The 16,763-nt window shown below is 37.7% G+C and overlaps 1 protein-coding gene across 1 annotated transcript; it reads left to right on the top strand.

Moving 5' to 3' along the window:
- Window positions 1-1,976: 1,976 nt before the first annotated feature.
- LOC139716113 (orexin receptor type 2-like) lies at window positions 1,977-7,582 on the top strand. Its single transcript, XM_071627670.1, has 5 exons — window positions 1,977-2,357; window positions 3,018-3,254; window positions 5,502-5,815; window positions 6,641-6,771; window positions 7,371-7,582. Exons 1-5 carry the CDS (start codon window positions 1,977-1,979, stop codon window positions 7,580-7,582), a joined length of 1,275 nt encoding a protein of 424 aa, XP_071483771.1.
- Window positions 7,583-16,763: the final 9,181 nt, after the last annotated feature.

Below are 16,763 nucleotides of genomic sequence, written 5' to 3'. Positions count from 1 at the left end.
TGCATGAAAACTGGCATATTCCAATTCTGCAATAGCCGCCAAGAACATTCAGTCAGCCTGAGGCGAACAAGAAAAAGTCGTTCGTCAATTACATGACTCACGAAAACAATGCAAAGACTTGTTCAACTGCCATATATCTTTTTGAGAACATATTATATTATATTATATTATATTATATTATATTATATTATATTATATTATATTATATTATATTATATTATATTATAGAACGACCGCTTGGATCTGCGTTTACATCTTGTGAGCTAACATTAAGCTTGTCCTCAACAATTGTCATCATCTTTTTTATTGAGTCACATAACAGTGATATTAACAGCGATATGGGAATTCCGCGTTTGAATAACATAGCACGTATAGGAACCGAAGAAAATTCAGAATCATATCTTTTAATTTGTATTCATTCATATACGTTTACTTGTTATTTTTCGAGAGAGAGAGAAAAGGAAACAATTGTGACATAGAATAAAAAAGGAGGATCATTAGCAACCAGGTCATTCTAAACCGTGATATTAAAAAAAAAAATGTTTGAGTGCACATGATTATCACTGTCGACACCCGCGAGTTTCAAGTGCTGTATAACCATTCTGTCATGTGTACGCATAAATGAGCATCATAATTATTGTCGTGATTATTAATCCTACCAAGGAACTACGTAGCTCCACGCTCTTGCTGTGAGACGTATATTAGTGTTTTGTACCGCCTCAACCAAACACAGGAAAACTCCACCGACAGCTGATGCATCCCGGGACAGCTCGGCATTATTCGATGTCGATGACAATGTGCTCGAGTCTCGCAAGAACGCCATGTGGCATTTATGTCCCTTAAACATATTACATTCATTTCCTAGGGTTTTCCTTTTTCCTTTTTTTTTCTGCTCTGACAGATACCAGGAAGAATGCGTACAGACAGGTCTATCTCGTATGACTGAATGATTTAATACAACAAAGACGTGACGTGAGGTGACGATTTTGGTAAGTTTAGGATTGATTGATTGATTGATTGATTGATTGGTTGATTGATTGATTGATTGATTGATTGATTGATTGATTGATTGATTGATAGATTGATTGGTTGATTGATTGATCGATCGATCGATTGATCGATTGATTGATTGATTGATTGATTGATTGATTGATTGAGTGAGTGAGTGAGTGAGTGAGTGAGTGATTACTTCATTGTCCACTCCATAAATTCTTTGTACATTCGATATCTCAACAGTCATGGAATCATGATATTTATTTCTATGTTTATCCTATTAAATCCTCTATTCCTTTTGCTTCATATTTGTAAGCAATTCGAGCAAGTTATTCTAGAAGATGTTTGATTATGATTTTGATGATAAAGACGGACACTCAAACTGCCTTGGTGACTTCTTTTAGTGTTTGAGAAGCAAGGAGTTTCCGTCAGAAGCATTTTGAGATTTGAACCTCTCACTATTCAAAGTAGTGTCCCTTCCGTAATGACGGATTATTGTCTCGAACAGATGGATTGCGCAAAAAAAAAAAAAATGAAAGAAATCAAACTCATGACAAAGACACATAAATGAAAGAAAATTGAAATTGCCTGTCGGACAAAAGACCAATGTTTAGTGTTTTGGCTTGAACGAATGTGATGATTTGAATCTCACGCTGTAGCGATGAGTCTGTTTTATATTGGCACTGTGATCTTCGGTGATTTCACGGGGTTTGTCCACTAAAGCACAAATTTAGCTCTCTCAACGAAAACACAGTTCAACAGAAACTTGTACTCTGTTTGTTCGGTTTCCAGGTTCCACCTTGGAAGACTTCTCCAAGTCGTAGCAGAGTTCGTGAGTTGACATACTTTTATGCGACGGAAATCGGCGTGCGTCTTCTCATCTCATCCATTCTGTGAATGACAATTCATTTTCCGGAGTAACTGTTTTATGTATTCGATTATAAGGCGTGAGAACAAACGATTAAAAACGGAACCAGAGGACAATGGCTGAGGAAAGTTCGGAAGTTGTGAATGCCGCCTACGGGGCATCGCATGAATTGTGGAATCACACAATCGTGTATGATGACGATTACATTTACGACATGTTCCTGCGTGCCAGGAGAAGAGTTTACCCAGAATTCCACGAGTACTTCCTCATCGCATTCTACGTGGCGATACTCATCTTGGCGTTGCTAGGCAACACGATGGTCTGCGTCGCCATCTTGAAGAACGACCACATGCGCACCGTGACGAATTATTACATCTTAAACTTGGCTGTGACCGATATCCTGATAGCGATATGCCTGCCTACGACGATTACAACCGATATAACCGATACTTGGTTCTTTGGCAAAATCGCTTGTCATTTCATACCCTACTTTCAGGTATGCATATGATTTGACTCTGTGATTGAAATAACTTTGTTCAACTGACTCAGTGTTACATTTCTGTATCAAAAAAGAAAAGCAGAAATAGAATTAATCAATCATTCAATCGATAACAGAAGCATGAACATTGTTTGTTTGTTTTTTCGTTGAGGCACAATTGTATAGTTTTATATCTAACACGTCTAACAACGGTGATGTAATAGCACGTGTACAGGTCTTGCCAACTTGACTTGTTACGACTACTAAATTAGGATATGAAATATGTAAGGAATACATATACAATGTAACTAGCAGATTGCTTTAGGGTTTGTTCTTGTAGGTTTTACTCTTCATGAGAATGCTTTATCTGTCTGATATGTTTGGGAGTTTCAGAGAATTCAGTGCTTATAGTTCTGCATTCCTTTTTTGCAACTGATTTACAAATTGTCCTACATCGACGTAGATAAAAAAATTTGTCAATCAGTTGCAACATGAACAACAAAAATTCATCAATTCAAAGTAATCTCTTTGTTCTACCTACTTTTCTATTTTCTTCTGTTTCTTCTTTTTGTTATTTCCTTCTTGTCCTTTAATCTTACTGCCCATGCCTTTCCTCTCTTTTTTTTTGTCTTCGTCTTCTTCTTATCCTCCGTTTTTTGTCCTTCTGTCAATCCCAAGGTTGTGTTGCTCTGTGCATCCATCTACACGTTGATGATGATCGCTGTTGATCGATACCTGGCAATCTGTCACCCGCTGAAGTTCCAGATCCGAGCGTCCCGCACGGCGCTGACCATCGCACTTGTATGGGTGGTTTCCTTCTTAGTGCCACTGCCCAAGGCCGTGGTGCAGCGGACCTTGCCCAACGTGCTTGGTCCGCACATCGGCAAGCCTACTTGGCTCACCGAGTGTGATGAGGTTCGTAAATTGTACAATGTTCCGGTCCAACATTCAATAATATGGAAGACTGAACATGCGTACTTACGTAGGCCTTACATCATGTTTTCTGATTGATATGAAAGTTGTATTAATCAGATACCGATATACACGAAACTTATTATCTGTTATCGTAGTTTTTGGACATGTTGAATATTATTGAATATTATTAATAGACTCAAGTTTCATATTCCATTGTCCTCTTTGACGTTGTATTTTTCTCTAATTTTACCTTATCTTAATTACGGACTCCTAGCGTGGGGTAATGCCCATCAAAACTTACTAGATAAATTACTTTTGTTACAAAAAAAGGTTATTCGTATTATTTGTGGCGTCCCGCCACGTTCCCATACAGAGCCATTATTTATTAAACATGAGATTTTGAAAAGTAAAGATTTGTTTTTTTTTTTTCAACTTGGTCAGTTTATGTTTAATTACAATGTAAATGCACTTCCCAGTATTTTTAATTCAATGTTCCCACGGAACCAGTCTTTTCATGATTATCCCACTAGACAATCTAATGAGTTTCATTTACCCCTCCTGAGAACTTTATTGGCTCAGAATACAGTTATATACACCGGTCCTACATTTTGGAACTCACTGAGCTGTGAAATAAAAAATTCCCCATCTTTGTATTCTTTTAAGCGCAAGTTGAAACTTTTTTTATTAAATCCTCCCTGATATGTTTTTTTCCATAAACAGCTATAGTTTTTGTTAAAGGACAAGTTCACCTTCATAAACATAAGGATTGAGAGAATGTAGCAATATTACTAGAACACATCATTGAAAGTTTGAGGAAAATCGGACAATCCGTTCAAAAGTTATGAATTTTTGAAGTTTTTGTGCAGTAACCGCTGGATGAGAAGACTACTGCAGTGTGTGAATAACTTAGATGTCACATGCGTACAACAATATAAGGAAAATATAAAGAGAATTTCACAAAATTTCATCTTCTGAAAAAAGTTCACATTCCCCCGACTCGTTACCGACAAATGTTATGGGTAATATTATTCCCCCTGCCTTTAGAAAGAGCCAAGTCTAGTGCTCTTTTATAATGTGAAAAAAGTGAAAATATGTTGAATTTTCTTTATATTTTCTTTATACTGTTGTACGCATATGACTCACAAGCTGTAGTAGTCTCCTCATCCAGCGGTTCCAACACAAAAATTTTAAAAATTCATAACTTTTGCATCGATTGTCCAATTTTCCTCAAACTTTCACTGATGTGTTCTACTAACATTGTTGCATTCTCTCAATCCTTATGTTTATGAAGGTGAACTTGTCCTTTAACCTCAGGGTTCATCATCCACCCACCAATCATTCAAACACTGAATTCATTATTACGTAAAGAAGTAGCCATTACAATCCTTGCTCAGCTGCATGCAGCACCAACTCTATGAAGCACATTCTCTACCATCCTCTGTTCCATTTCCCTTGTTCAGCGTGTAGGTATTCTATCATTCTCTCTTTTTTTTTCTTTCTTTCCTTCCATACTTTTCATCTATTCTGGCAAGTTGTGTCATGTTGTTGTGTTTCTTCTGTTTTGTCCCGTCCTGTCGTATATTATATTCGTCACAAGTGTTTGTAAATAAGTAATTCATAGGTTTTATGAGTGGTTCACAATCTACAAGCTTTGCTTTTTAGTGGACCTCTCTATTCTTTCTTCCTTTTTTTTCAACTGAAGCATGACTTTGTATCATTATTTTTTTTGCCAGTATGCGCTCCTTTGTTTATTGATACCACTTATTAATTAAGACAAATGTTCTTTGTTTATGATGTAAAACTTGATCTATCTTGTGTTATGTTTTTGTTGAAAAAGAAAAAAGAAGAAGAATGAAGATAAATGAATTGAATTGAATTGAATATCACACAATATCGTAACGCATGAGCGAAGAATAACGGCATCTCTTTTATGTCTGTAGAACGTCTCTCTGTCTACATGACTTTATTCAAGGTTTGCAATCCATACTTCAGAACATTTATGTATCTTCCATTATTGGTCTTTGTTTTCTCTCTCTCAGTATAACCGATACACCCTTTACAAATCACTAAAGTAAATCATTCTGTTGAAAGTTTGCTTATATTCCTTAATCATGTCTGCCACATATTGACCGCATGTTAATGTGGAGTTGCTTTACTATTCATGTGTAATTTAACAACTTGTTGATCTCAGCATGTAACTGTAGACACACCTATACACTCGTACTTTCTTTCCCTCTACGCTCGTAGATCCTCTGGCCCCAGGGGGTGTGGGAAAAGATGTACCACACTGCCTTCTTCGTCGTCGGGTATCTTCTGCCGCTGACCGTCATCGGCGTCGCCTACATCCGCGTCTGCCGTCGCCTCTGGTCTGGTATTCCCACGGAGGAAGGGTGTGGCGCGACCAAGCCCGACCTCCAGAACAACGTGATGACGACGAAGACGATCAGCAAGTCGACGGAGGCACAGCTGAAATCGCGCCGCAAGGTGGCCAGCATGTTGATCGTGGTCGTCGTCACCTTCGCCGTCTGTTTCTTTCCATTCCAGCTGCTCAACTTGCTCAAGTGAGATTTGATTTTTGTTTTTGTCCACACGATGTTAAGAAGTACCACACAAGACAGCATTTCAGATCTGATACCAACTTCATTAATCAACTACGAAATCTCTAGTCTTTATGTTCATTGCAAAACTTACTTTACAAGGCCTTTTTGGCTCAATCCAAGTTACCTTTTTTTTCATTTTCACAGTTATGTGTAAATGATTGATTCTTCTTGTACTGTTTTGTAAAATTCAATACTGTTGTATTGTTTTATCAGAAAAAAAGATGAATAACGAATTGAACTGAATTGAATTGAAATCACATATGACAAAATAATTTTCTTTTACGAACTCCGTGCGCTCGAATGCATATCGATATGTGACGGTGGAGTTTCTTTTTATTCTTAGTTATTAATTATTCTATTCCACCTAATTCCTTATGAATGCACTTATCCAATCTTGCTTTTCGCCATTGATATGCGATAGAACTGGTATACCTTTTTTTCGACACAGACCGGATAATGGTTATTTTTGCTGATGGGATTGATGACACGACATTTGCTCCTGCGACAATTGCTCAGGTCTTATTGTCTCCAAGGTCTTCGTGTCCGGGTAAGGGTTGCGATAGGGTTTAGGTTTAGTTTGATATGAGGATTAGGATTAGGGTTAGGGTTATGGTTGTGGGTAGAAATTATGTTTGGCTTAGCGTGCAGGTATTTCATGAGAGCAATTGTTGCAGGAGCAAAATTAAATGACATGGAACACCACTTTTCGTAAGTCTCCTTTTCTCATGGCTAACAACGCGACCTAACTCTGGTCACGTCCGTATACCTTTTTATCTCTTATCCTAGGCGTCATGAGGCTTTCTCGTCTCTGGATGGATCGGTGGACTTCAACTTCGTTCACGTACCGTACATCATCGCCCATTTCATGGCCTTCGTTAACAGCGCCATCAACCCAATCATCTACAACTTCATGAGCGGTAAGTTTCAGGGCTTTTCTCTTTGGCTATTTAATTTAAAATCATATTTTGATTCTTCAATGGCCTTCATTCTGCGAACAAAATAACCCTCAAAGCAAACGTTTTGTAGGGTAAGTTTACTTCGAAAACCAAAATAGAAAGTTACGTCCATACAGTGAAACAATCAAAAGATGACGCGTACAATGTATGTCAACAAGTTACACACACGCACACATACACACACACACACACACACAAACGATGTAACTCAGTCTCCCTGCTGGGTAATGTTTTCTTTACTGTATCTTGAAATGTAGAAATTGATCATTACATTTCGCTTTCGTTTTCATAGTTTCAAAACTTAAAGAGTAACCTTGAATCAAAATAAACATTCCAAGATGTCTGTGCCGTTGCACATGCACAATTATAAAAAAAAGAATGTTGTTCATTTTCTGTTCGTATAATGACATAATCTTTGTAAAGTAGAACAATTCTCTCTGGGATTTTTTTTCCGTCATAATCATAACCTCCTATTTGCTTCAGAGCCATCATAAACTACAGATAATTTCATAATAAAAGTAAGATGCTCCGCTCACTAAATTCTCCTGTCTTCTTTGCAGCTAAATTTCGTCAGGCGTTTAAGTCAATGTTCGACTGTCTGCCGTACTGCAAAGCCCCCGAGTCGGATGCCCAGAGGTCTCGACCAGGTCCTCCGTACCGCCGGGCCAACAGTACCGGCGTGTCAGACACGCACACCACGGAGTACGTGCCCATGACCTCCATAAGAAACAGCAAGAACAATAATTCCAGCTTCTCCGTGGTCGCGAAATGAAGAGGACAAGGCTTCTTTCCATCGACCTCGAGTTCGATGTCGGCGGCGTTGTCAGGAACGGACTTCATCTTGGTAGCTTGCTCAAGGATACCAATGTTGAAGGCAATCATATGACGGTTTGATGGCGATGATTGTTGAGGACGTGTTGCAGCATAGCGCTGTACTTAAATGATACTATCTGCCATCTCATCTCCGAGACTATTATCATGACCAAATTGTGAGATACGACTTTCTTGTCGATATGGCATTGTATAATATTTGTATGAGTTTTTGAAATGATTTCTTCCTGGTTGGCATTGGATTTATTAGTGACTCATTTAATGATTAATCCTTTCCGTTTACTTCCATTCACCGTTTTGTTTTTCTTTCGCCATTTTGACATCTTAAATACCACCAGGCGTGTTCTCATTATCTTTAAGCATTCGGTTGTTATTATTATACACTTGATCATTTGAGGGTTATGGGGGGGGGGGGGAATGGTAAAGAATTTGGAAACGAATCATATCAACTACTCTAGTAGTATTGGCGAGAGTCATGTTCGTATAACAAGTTATTTCATGATACTTCACTGTATTTCAACATTCATAGAGGAGAGATCGTCACGTACACCTCCACACCACTGCCTAATTTACGACCAATCAAATCCGTTGTCGCATACATATCAATCTCATACAGTCGCTCTGTAATTATAAAGTGGGAATGACTTGTCATTGTACATGCATTACTTTCTGCAATATTCGGAGGTGCCCTTTAATCATCAGATATGTAGCAAAATTCGTTGATTATTTTGATTATGTGCACCACCCTTAAAGACCAAGACCTTGTAGTTAAACGAGACATTCGAGCATAGTTGCTTTATACTTGGACCCCTTCGAAAAACAGCAATTTGCTGAAAGAGCTATCTATCCCACAAGTGGTAAATAAATAAATACAAATATACAAAATACAAGTATACTTGCTGAAGAAGTGAAGGCGAAATTATATGCTGAGTGTGATATTTAGGCCGAATAATGTACGAACGGTAACAGAATATTCTTTAAGGCTCATAATAGCAATGAACCTTCCCATTCGAGTTAATAGTATGCAGACACATGTGATCTTTACTGTACTGGTAATGACTTGTTAATCATAGAGTTACGGATCAGAGTATTGAGTACTGCATTTATTTTCTTTAAATAGCTAACAAACAAGATGGAGCGAAAGTCGACAACTTTCCTTTATGAGATAAGTGTGTCCGTATTCACTGATGGCGCTGAGCAGTGTTTGAGATTTGGATATGAGATACGCCACTATGTTGTGGTTATGTCAGTTGCCAACATCCACAGGGTGCGTACATCTTGGTGGAGTCTTCTGTACAGTGTCATACATATTTTGTAAATAACGCCGCACTTTCTGGCTACCAAAATCTTTGCTATCGCATTACGGAATGACTGCTATTTTTCTTACGAGAGACTGTGTACAAAGACATGTGTATTATGCAATATAAACAATGTGGTTATTTGTCAGTGAAGTGTTTTATTTTATTCAAGTAAAAATGACGATGTCTTTTTGTTTCGTTTTGTCTATATATTTCTCTATTACTGTATTCTACTTAATGTAGTAATATTTTTCTTACAGACATTATATTTATACTGCTTCGATTAAGTCTGATGGTTTGTGGTCCGATCGTAAGTTGTCTCCCGGACAAGCCCCCATACATTGCTCAAGGTATTGCACGTTGTGGTTTATAGAGGTGAGGGTTTATAGCCACGCTAGAGCTTCTATGTACTACCCAAAGTCAGTGTAAAGGCGTAGGAATAATGCATTGGTAAAATAGTTATGACCTTCTTAGTTGTAGATCACGTCAAAAGTAGGCACTACGACCGATGATGTTCACTTGCTTAATACATGAATATTAATGGCATGGTACATCAGGTCTTAAGCATATTTAACGCTAATGGACATCATACAGAAAGTCATAGGAGTAATGATGTGTCAATCATATTGATGAGAGTCTTTGCCCGAGTATTTGATCTCTGTGTAACACGCTAAATACGTGTCACATAAAAGATTATACAACAAATCATGTAAATTTAGTGGTAAGAAAGCATTCAGGGACAGGTTATTATCGTGTTTCTACACTGAAGAGAATCGATTAGATTGGTATAAAAGATCATGAAAAGGATGAAATCACGAATTATATCTAAAAAATTGTATAGATATAGATGTTCAAATGTAAACTGTCATAGCCTCATAATATGTACTGTATTTTCTAGCCGTCTAGATAATGACCCTTGCGAAATACTGATCGTGCGATTTGTGTACAACATATAAATATATGCAATATATCAAGATATTCTTGAATTCGTTTTATAAAAAGCTGCAAAGGGCATGTCTTCTATTTAACAGGGACAGGGATCTTTTTCCGAATACATTAATCGATAGAATTTAACATTCCATTTACGCAACGAATAAACGGCTCGATACAATGGAATGACGAGATATAGGGGACGAAGGTGATACAGTGCACCCCCGGTTATAACGATCACGGTTATAACAAAATTCCGGTTACAACGAAGTGAAAATTCAGGTCGCAACATTATTCGCTCTATGTCTGTTTGTTTTTTGTGGTTTTTTTTTTTTGTGTGGGTTTTTTTTTTTTTTTTTGTTCGGTTATAACGAAACTGCCGGTCCCGAGAACTTCGTTATAACGGGAGTCCACTATATGGTTTTAGGTGCCCATGGATTTCTGATGTTGTGTTTAGGTGACTCAATGACATTAACCCATCCCATACGATATTCTGAGATTTCCCATGGACTTTGCAAAGTTCCAATGTTCCCGTATAGGCAGGGTATTAAAATGGCTATATTATATGCACTTGCACGTTTGGGAGAAACAGTACCACTTAGGCGCCAGGTACAAGTTATGTAAATGGTGCATGTTAGAGAAAAAAAAAATCAGAGGTACAAACTGTCACCACTGTCACAGATAATCATAGGAGAGGAAAATAACAAAGATTAAAGAAAAGGAAGATAATCAGGGCGAACATGACAGAGGTATATGAACGACAGTAAAGAAGAAAAAAGAAGTTACATGTAAAATGCCAGAAGTATAATGTCTCTGATAAAAATGTCATAGGACAGTCAGTTATCAGTCCAGATATTGTGTTTTTCCTCAACTTTTGCCACCAAGTTTTTAATAAGCGGCCTTCATCTTTTACGAAAAGAGATCTTTCTTACTGAAAAACCAGTAAACAACGACGAATACAACAGGTATTTTTGTCAATGTATGATAGAGGATCTGTGAAGTGTACAATCTAGAGCCATGTAAATTCAAGAGTTTGAAAGAAATTGTACCACATAATTCTGTTGATAGTCCTGACCAAGAGCTCATCCTGACAAACGTTGATATTGTCTGAAGCTCATTCAAAATATGCTGTTACCATGGCAACGCATTGTAACCTGCAGGATTTAATCTCTTCCATGTAAAGAACCACGATGGCTGAAATTATCCCTTTTCGGTACAACCAAGTAATTTCTGATTAATTTTTCTACATAGTGCATGTGGCATTAGTTTATTAAAACATGCGTCTTTTCCCAATTCAAGACAATCTTCCTGTCGGTGATAAGTCTCTAGCTCTTTGCGCACAGTATTTCAATTTTTTGGTATTATCTCATAGGTGTTTGCATGTTTGCATGAACATTTACCCGTGTAGATGTAATCTTACACCAGATAACTTAGCTTGCAAAATACATAATACAAAGAAAATACTGTTTGAAAAAAGCTGGAGTAAAATCCCCTTTTTGAAATCGTAACTACATTGCCATGTCGGTGTATTGTATGTCTTCAATTTCTCCATGTTTGTTTTTGTGTGGTATATGATCTGTGTATGATTCCTATTTATTTTTTTTTTCATCCAATCACTTGCTTTTGATTGCAAGCTAATAAATACGTATTCATACCAAGCGATATACCACTAATCAACGAATTATTTCGGTAAAATTACAACAGACGTCCATACATCATTAGATTCAACATCACACCATACTTAGTGCCAAACTTTAAGCCAATCTAACAAGAACTGAAATGAAAAATCTTCAAAATATTATATTTACTTATGATATCTGCTAAAAACAATAAGTTTTTCTTTTTTTAGAGAGAGAGAACCTTGTAACCACTGGTGTGGTTCATACATTATATAGATGATGACTGGCGGGGGAGGGAACATACCGAATGTTCCACCCGAAGGGTTCAAAATGCTATTGAGGGAGGTTATAAATCCCGAGACGAAGTCGAGAGACTTATAGCCTCCCGCAATAGCATTTCAAACCCTGAGGGTGGAACGTTTGGTACATGTTCCCGACAACAAAAGTCATCATCTGTTATATTATATGGGTTAGTCAAATCACACTTTCGTACGCATTACAATAATCGGTCATCTGCTTTTTCACATTGTATGGACTAGGCAAATTTATCCTATCGATTGCGTGAAAAATAATTATGATCGTTCAATCGTTTGTCATTTGTTACGTGAAACTGTTTTCCCATGGGAGAACATAACAAAAATGTTCTGCCCGTGGGCGAACATAACCAATGTGCTTCTATCACGTGACTGTGTTTAGCCAATCACTAACCGGTAATTAACTAACCCATTTAATATAACGCAATGTACACAGTTATCTATGAGATATGCATTACACATGTACTGCATTGGTCACTGAGCTGGACTTCATCAAATCTTAAAACGAACTTAAAAAGTTGGCACTATTAAACAACAAAACCAAACAGATAAAAAACAGTTAAGTCAGTTAAACTAAATCTAGAAAGGGGATGGGTCGCGTATACAGAATAAAGTACAGTATGTCGGCCACACTGGCGACCTGTGATTACAGGACATAATGATGAACATGGTAGTTCATGTATGCTGGTTCTATTGCACTACCAAGTGAAGATAGATTTGAGAATGTCATCAGAAACAGCCTAATCATAACAAGAATGAAACTTGAGTATAAACATTGAAACAACAACAAAATAAGGGAGCAGATATGTCAAAAAATACCGACAATCGTTACTGTGTTAGTCGAGAAAACAGAAAAGACTCGCGAGAGTTGAAAATAATAGCTTCACTCAAAGCGCTTTCTCCAGTCTTGAAAAGTTTACTGTATTGCAATGTAATGGCATAAATCTTGCGCTTTTAGGAAGAAAATAGAACAATCTCGAACAGAACTATAATACAATGTAGTAGGAGTGACTGCAGGTGGTACATTACAATGTGTCGACATGGTAAGGCAAAGTGCAACCTGTGATCTGTGGTGGTTGCTGTCCACTGCTTACACGTACACGTAGATGGCAGCAGACTGACATTGAGTGATGTTGATAGCTGCTAACGATGTTATAGGAGTTGACTGAATCATCATAATTTATATCTTAAGAGCTTCAGGATTTTTCATATTGAATCACAGTGGACTATGGCATTGAAAACAACAGTTAGAAAAATAACTGTAGATTGAGTTTTTGGTCACTCCTGGCTGGATCTTGAGACATCACTTTGTTTTGATTTCTGTAGATCTGACTTGATTTTGATCTGATGTTTGTGTTACAAAGTTTGGTTTAGACTGTAGCCTGTAGAACGCAGCCAAGTTTATGATCATCATCTGTCCTTATATTGTTTGTGTATATAAACATGATGACTCTCATCGCAATATTGTTGACATGAAACAACAACAAAAAAAATGGAAAAAAAAACACACACACACTTGTATATCCTCTTCTTCTTTTTCTTTCTTTCTTTCCTCTTTTTTTTTTGTGGGGGGCATGTTGGGGGGGGGGGGGGCAGAGTAGCAACAAACTATCCGAACTTTTCATTTAGCCATTTTACTACACTTGTTATACCGTGCTTACTTCAATTTCCAACTACGGCGCTAGTTGAGGGAGTGTCTTTTTTTTTTCTTTCTTTCTTTCTTTTCATGCTGACTTGCTTGCGTTGTGGATAGGTAAAATTTTCGCACGCGTGACTTTATGAGAGCGAACAAGCTTTTTTATGCTAAACGGAGGTAGACGATCGAAATGCAATTATACATAAAAGCATTAATATACAAAGCATCAATTTGTCTATTTTATAGGTATCCACTATCGTCAATGAGGAATATTAGGCTATGAATCTGGTCATGCAGCTATTTTAAATGTAATCTAATTCCTTTTTTCTAATGTCATTCCTTCTAACACAAAGTAAGTACAAGTAATTGTACTAGCAATATGTCCTTGGTTCTAGTTTCATCACACTTGTCCTATCTCAACTGAACTGGCGACGATACACATTTCATTGCACTTATCCAGTTATAGATTCGACTTGACTATGTAATGAGAACCTGCCATGCTTGTTATACAGCTAAGGCCACTTAGATATATCGCCGGAAGGAAGTCATCCTTAATACATTTGAATGAGAGCGTGCTGTCACATCGCGATAAGTTCTGTTGTTGGTCCTTGTTGTTTAAAGCGCCTACAAGGTATAATATGCTTCAGAACAGATTTATCGTAATGCAAATAAAGGGCAAACGATGGATTTGATTTCAATTCTCCAGCGCTCGGACATTTATTTTGTATAACAGGAGACGTGTGACAATCACTGTCCCTCACGTGCATTTTCGCTTCGTGAATCCACGTCATGTTTTATGGATGCACGTACATAACATGTTTTTATTAGCATTGCAAACTCCTCGGAGCCGTCATGCGGTCTTTACTTCCGCCTGTCTTCAGGTGAGCGCACGTGGTCAGAGCGCGCTGAAGTGAGGTGTGGGAAGCGTGTGCTCACTGCTAGCTGATGAATGAAGGTATGCTACACTGCATACCAAACTGTGATCACTTCAAACCCGGATGTAGGTCAATCTCGAATACGACTATCGAGAGTAGAGGTTTCGTAACCGTATTTAATTCAAAATGCAAACCGTAATACCGAGAGCGGAAGAGAAGGGGGACATTCGAAATATTTCCATAATCCTAAGTAACTGTAGCACGCTTTCCATGTTACATAATCATGTATCTCCGAAATCGCGTACATTGTACTAGCGACCTTAAGGGGATGTTTGGAGATTCAGCCAAGAATGGCAGAGATTAATATGAGGAGAAAAATCAAAAAATCAAAAATCAAAAGATGAAAATATGAGTGACATGCTTATGATTGATTGGTTGTTTGTTGGCTGATTGCAAATTGGTTATTCAATGGACAGCTGACTGATTGCAAAGACAATATTTTCAATGCAGAAGTGATTAATCAAATTTATCCATCACTCCGTAGGGGGCCTAAATGAATGATTATTTCATTGATTGATCCTTTGCATAAATGCCTGATGAAATGAGAAATGTTTCAAGAACATTTCGTAAATTTAGGCTGTCAGTTAAACTTGTCTGTTTCCCAACCACTTCCAACACACCAGGGAAACACTGGTAAACCCATATTCAAAACAAAAATATTAATACACACATCATAAATGTTTTGATCTAACCTACTTTTCGAGTTCCGATCGCTGCTATACTCTATACGATCGGCATGGAGTGCGCGCACATAAAATATTGTTCAGTCTGATTGTCTAACATTAGGGAGCTTTAGATTTTAGACGCGCGGACGTTCAGAGGGAAAAAACATGTTCTGAGCTTGCGCAGAAGCGTGCGTCAACTTGACCCGCGCTTCTGCGCACGCTCAGAATATGTTGTTTTTTTTCCCTTTGAACGTCCGCGCGTCTAAAATCTAAAGCTCCCTCTTGTTTGGTGACAAGATTAATACAATATACAAAACAACAAGAAAAACAAAGCACAACAAAGAACCCTAGCTGGATATTATCATGAATAAAGGAACCATATGAACAAGAAAAACAACTGTTTTGTTTCTTCACTTCACTTTATTTCCCCCGACTCATTTCATACAACTAGCGAACAAAGTTTGACAAAAGCCATCACTGTGTGGTCAACATGTCGTTCACTCTTTCGCAACTAAGCCACTACACAAAATAAAATACATGTAAAAAGAAATTTACATTCTGTACGCCTTCATGTATAAACATATAAACAATGCTATAAAGTCTCCCAACACATTCACCTGAAGTAAGCACCTAACGCACACATCTAGCAACATAAAGACTTGTGGATCAAAATGCAGCAGGCATTGCTGAATTAACACTAACATGTTAAATTCATGTTACTGGTATGCAGCTAGTGTACACATTAACTCTCTGCAGGGATTTGATTAAATGTCACTGAACTACACTGATATTCTCCCCACCAGCACACTTTGATATTGAACCCAATGTAATCCCCTAGATAGGAGGTACATTTATCTTAACTTGGCTTATTAATCCTTTCTCTGCCAATGAATTGAATGTGCACAAATTTCACTGACAAACTATGGACAAGAAACAAATGTGGTATACACAGGGTTAATAGGAATCCTCTTAACACTGGTGATGCAATTCAATACTGCAGTAATCTTTTGCTTTAAAACAAATTCAGCACTGCATAACAAGCATCTTGGCACTACATCACAGCTCTTCAAGACACAGATGGAGGTGTGGGGGAAGGGATTCACCTCTTAAGATGGAGATACCACTTTTTGCCACTGAAATACCCACAGATTGTGTTCTGCCTTTAACTGTTTGTGAGCTTTGAGCGGGAATTGGCTCAGAGAAGCCCATAGGGTTGTACACATTGTTCAAAATTCCTGGTACAGATAGGATTAAATCAAGATGTTGTGAGTAACACCACTCCTATCGAGTGGAATAGCCTTTGCTGGAAAAGAAAGTGATGTGAGGAAAAGGAAATTATCAATTTGCTAAGTTTTTAACCCGTTAAGGACGGACAGATTTTGCTACAACAGGCATTTCTCATACACACTTGCCCGAGTATGCTTGGGACTCATCCTCAACAGATTAATGAACTATAATAGAAGAAAAAATTGACACCGAAAAGTTAATTTGGACAAATCTCCAAAAGGCCTTCAAGTAGGGTGCATTAACTATTTTTGATAACCTGTTGAAGAAACAATGTCTTGCCAATTTGACACTTTTTCGTGCCGGGTAGTGACTATCATCAGTACTAATGATAACAGTCTATTTTTCACAAAAATTCAAGCAAATGTTATGATTTATAGACTGCTCTCAGGACTGCTCGCTCTTAACCTGCCCCCCCCCCCCCCAAAAAAAAGGAAAAAC

The sequence above is a fragment of the Diadema antillarum genome, unplaced genomic scaffold (assembly GCF_040938485.1).
Source record: "Diadema antillarum isolate AM-2024a unplaced genomic scaffold, OU_Dant_1.0 scf00000061, whole genome shotgun sequence".
NCBI classification, from domain to species: domain Eukaryota; kingdom Metazoa; phylum Echinodermata; class Echinoidea; order Diadematoida; family Diadematidae; genus Diadema; species Diadema antillarum.
The sequence above is the reverse complement of the archived record's forward strand: the minus strand, read 5'-3'. Positions and strand labels throughout refer to the sequence as shown.

What these genes read in the sequence shown, in the direction of transcription:
- LOC139716113 (XM_071627670.1), top strand. Translation starts at nt 1,977, where the DNA reads ATGGCTGAGGAAAGTTCGGAAGTTGTGAATGCCGCCTACGGGGCATCG. An exon ending in ATTTCATACCCTACTTTCAG is followed by an intron (nt 2,358 to 3,017) that starts GTATGCATATGA and finishes GTCAATCCCAAG; the next exon opens with GTTGTGTTGCTCTGTGCATC. An exon ending in CATCTACAACTTCATGAGCG is followed by an intron (nt 6,772 to 7,370) that starts GTAAGTTTCAGG and finishes TCTTCTTTGCAG; the next exon opens with CTAAATTTCGTCAGGCGTTT.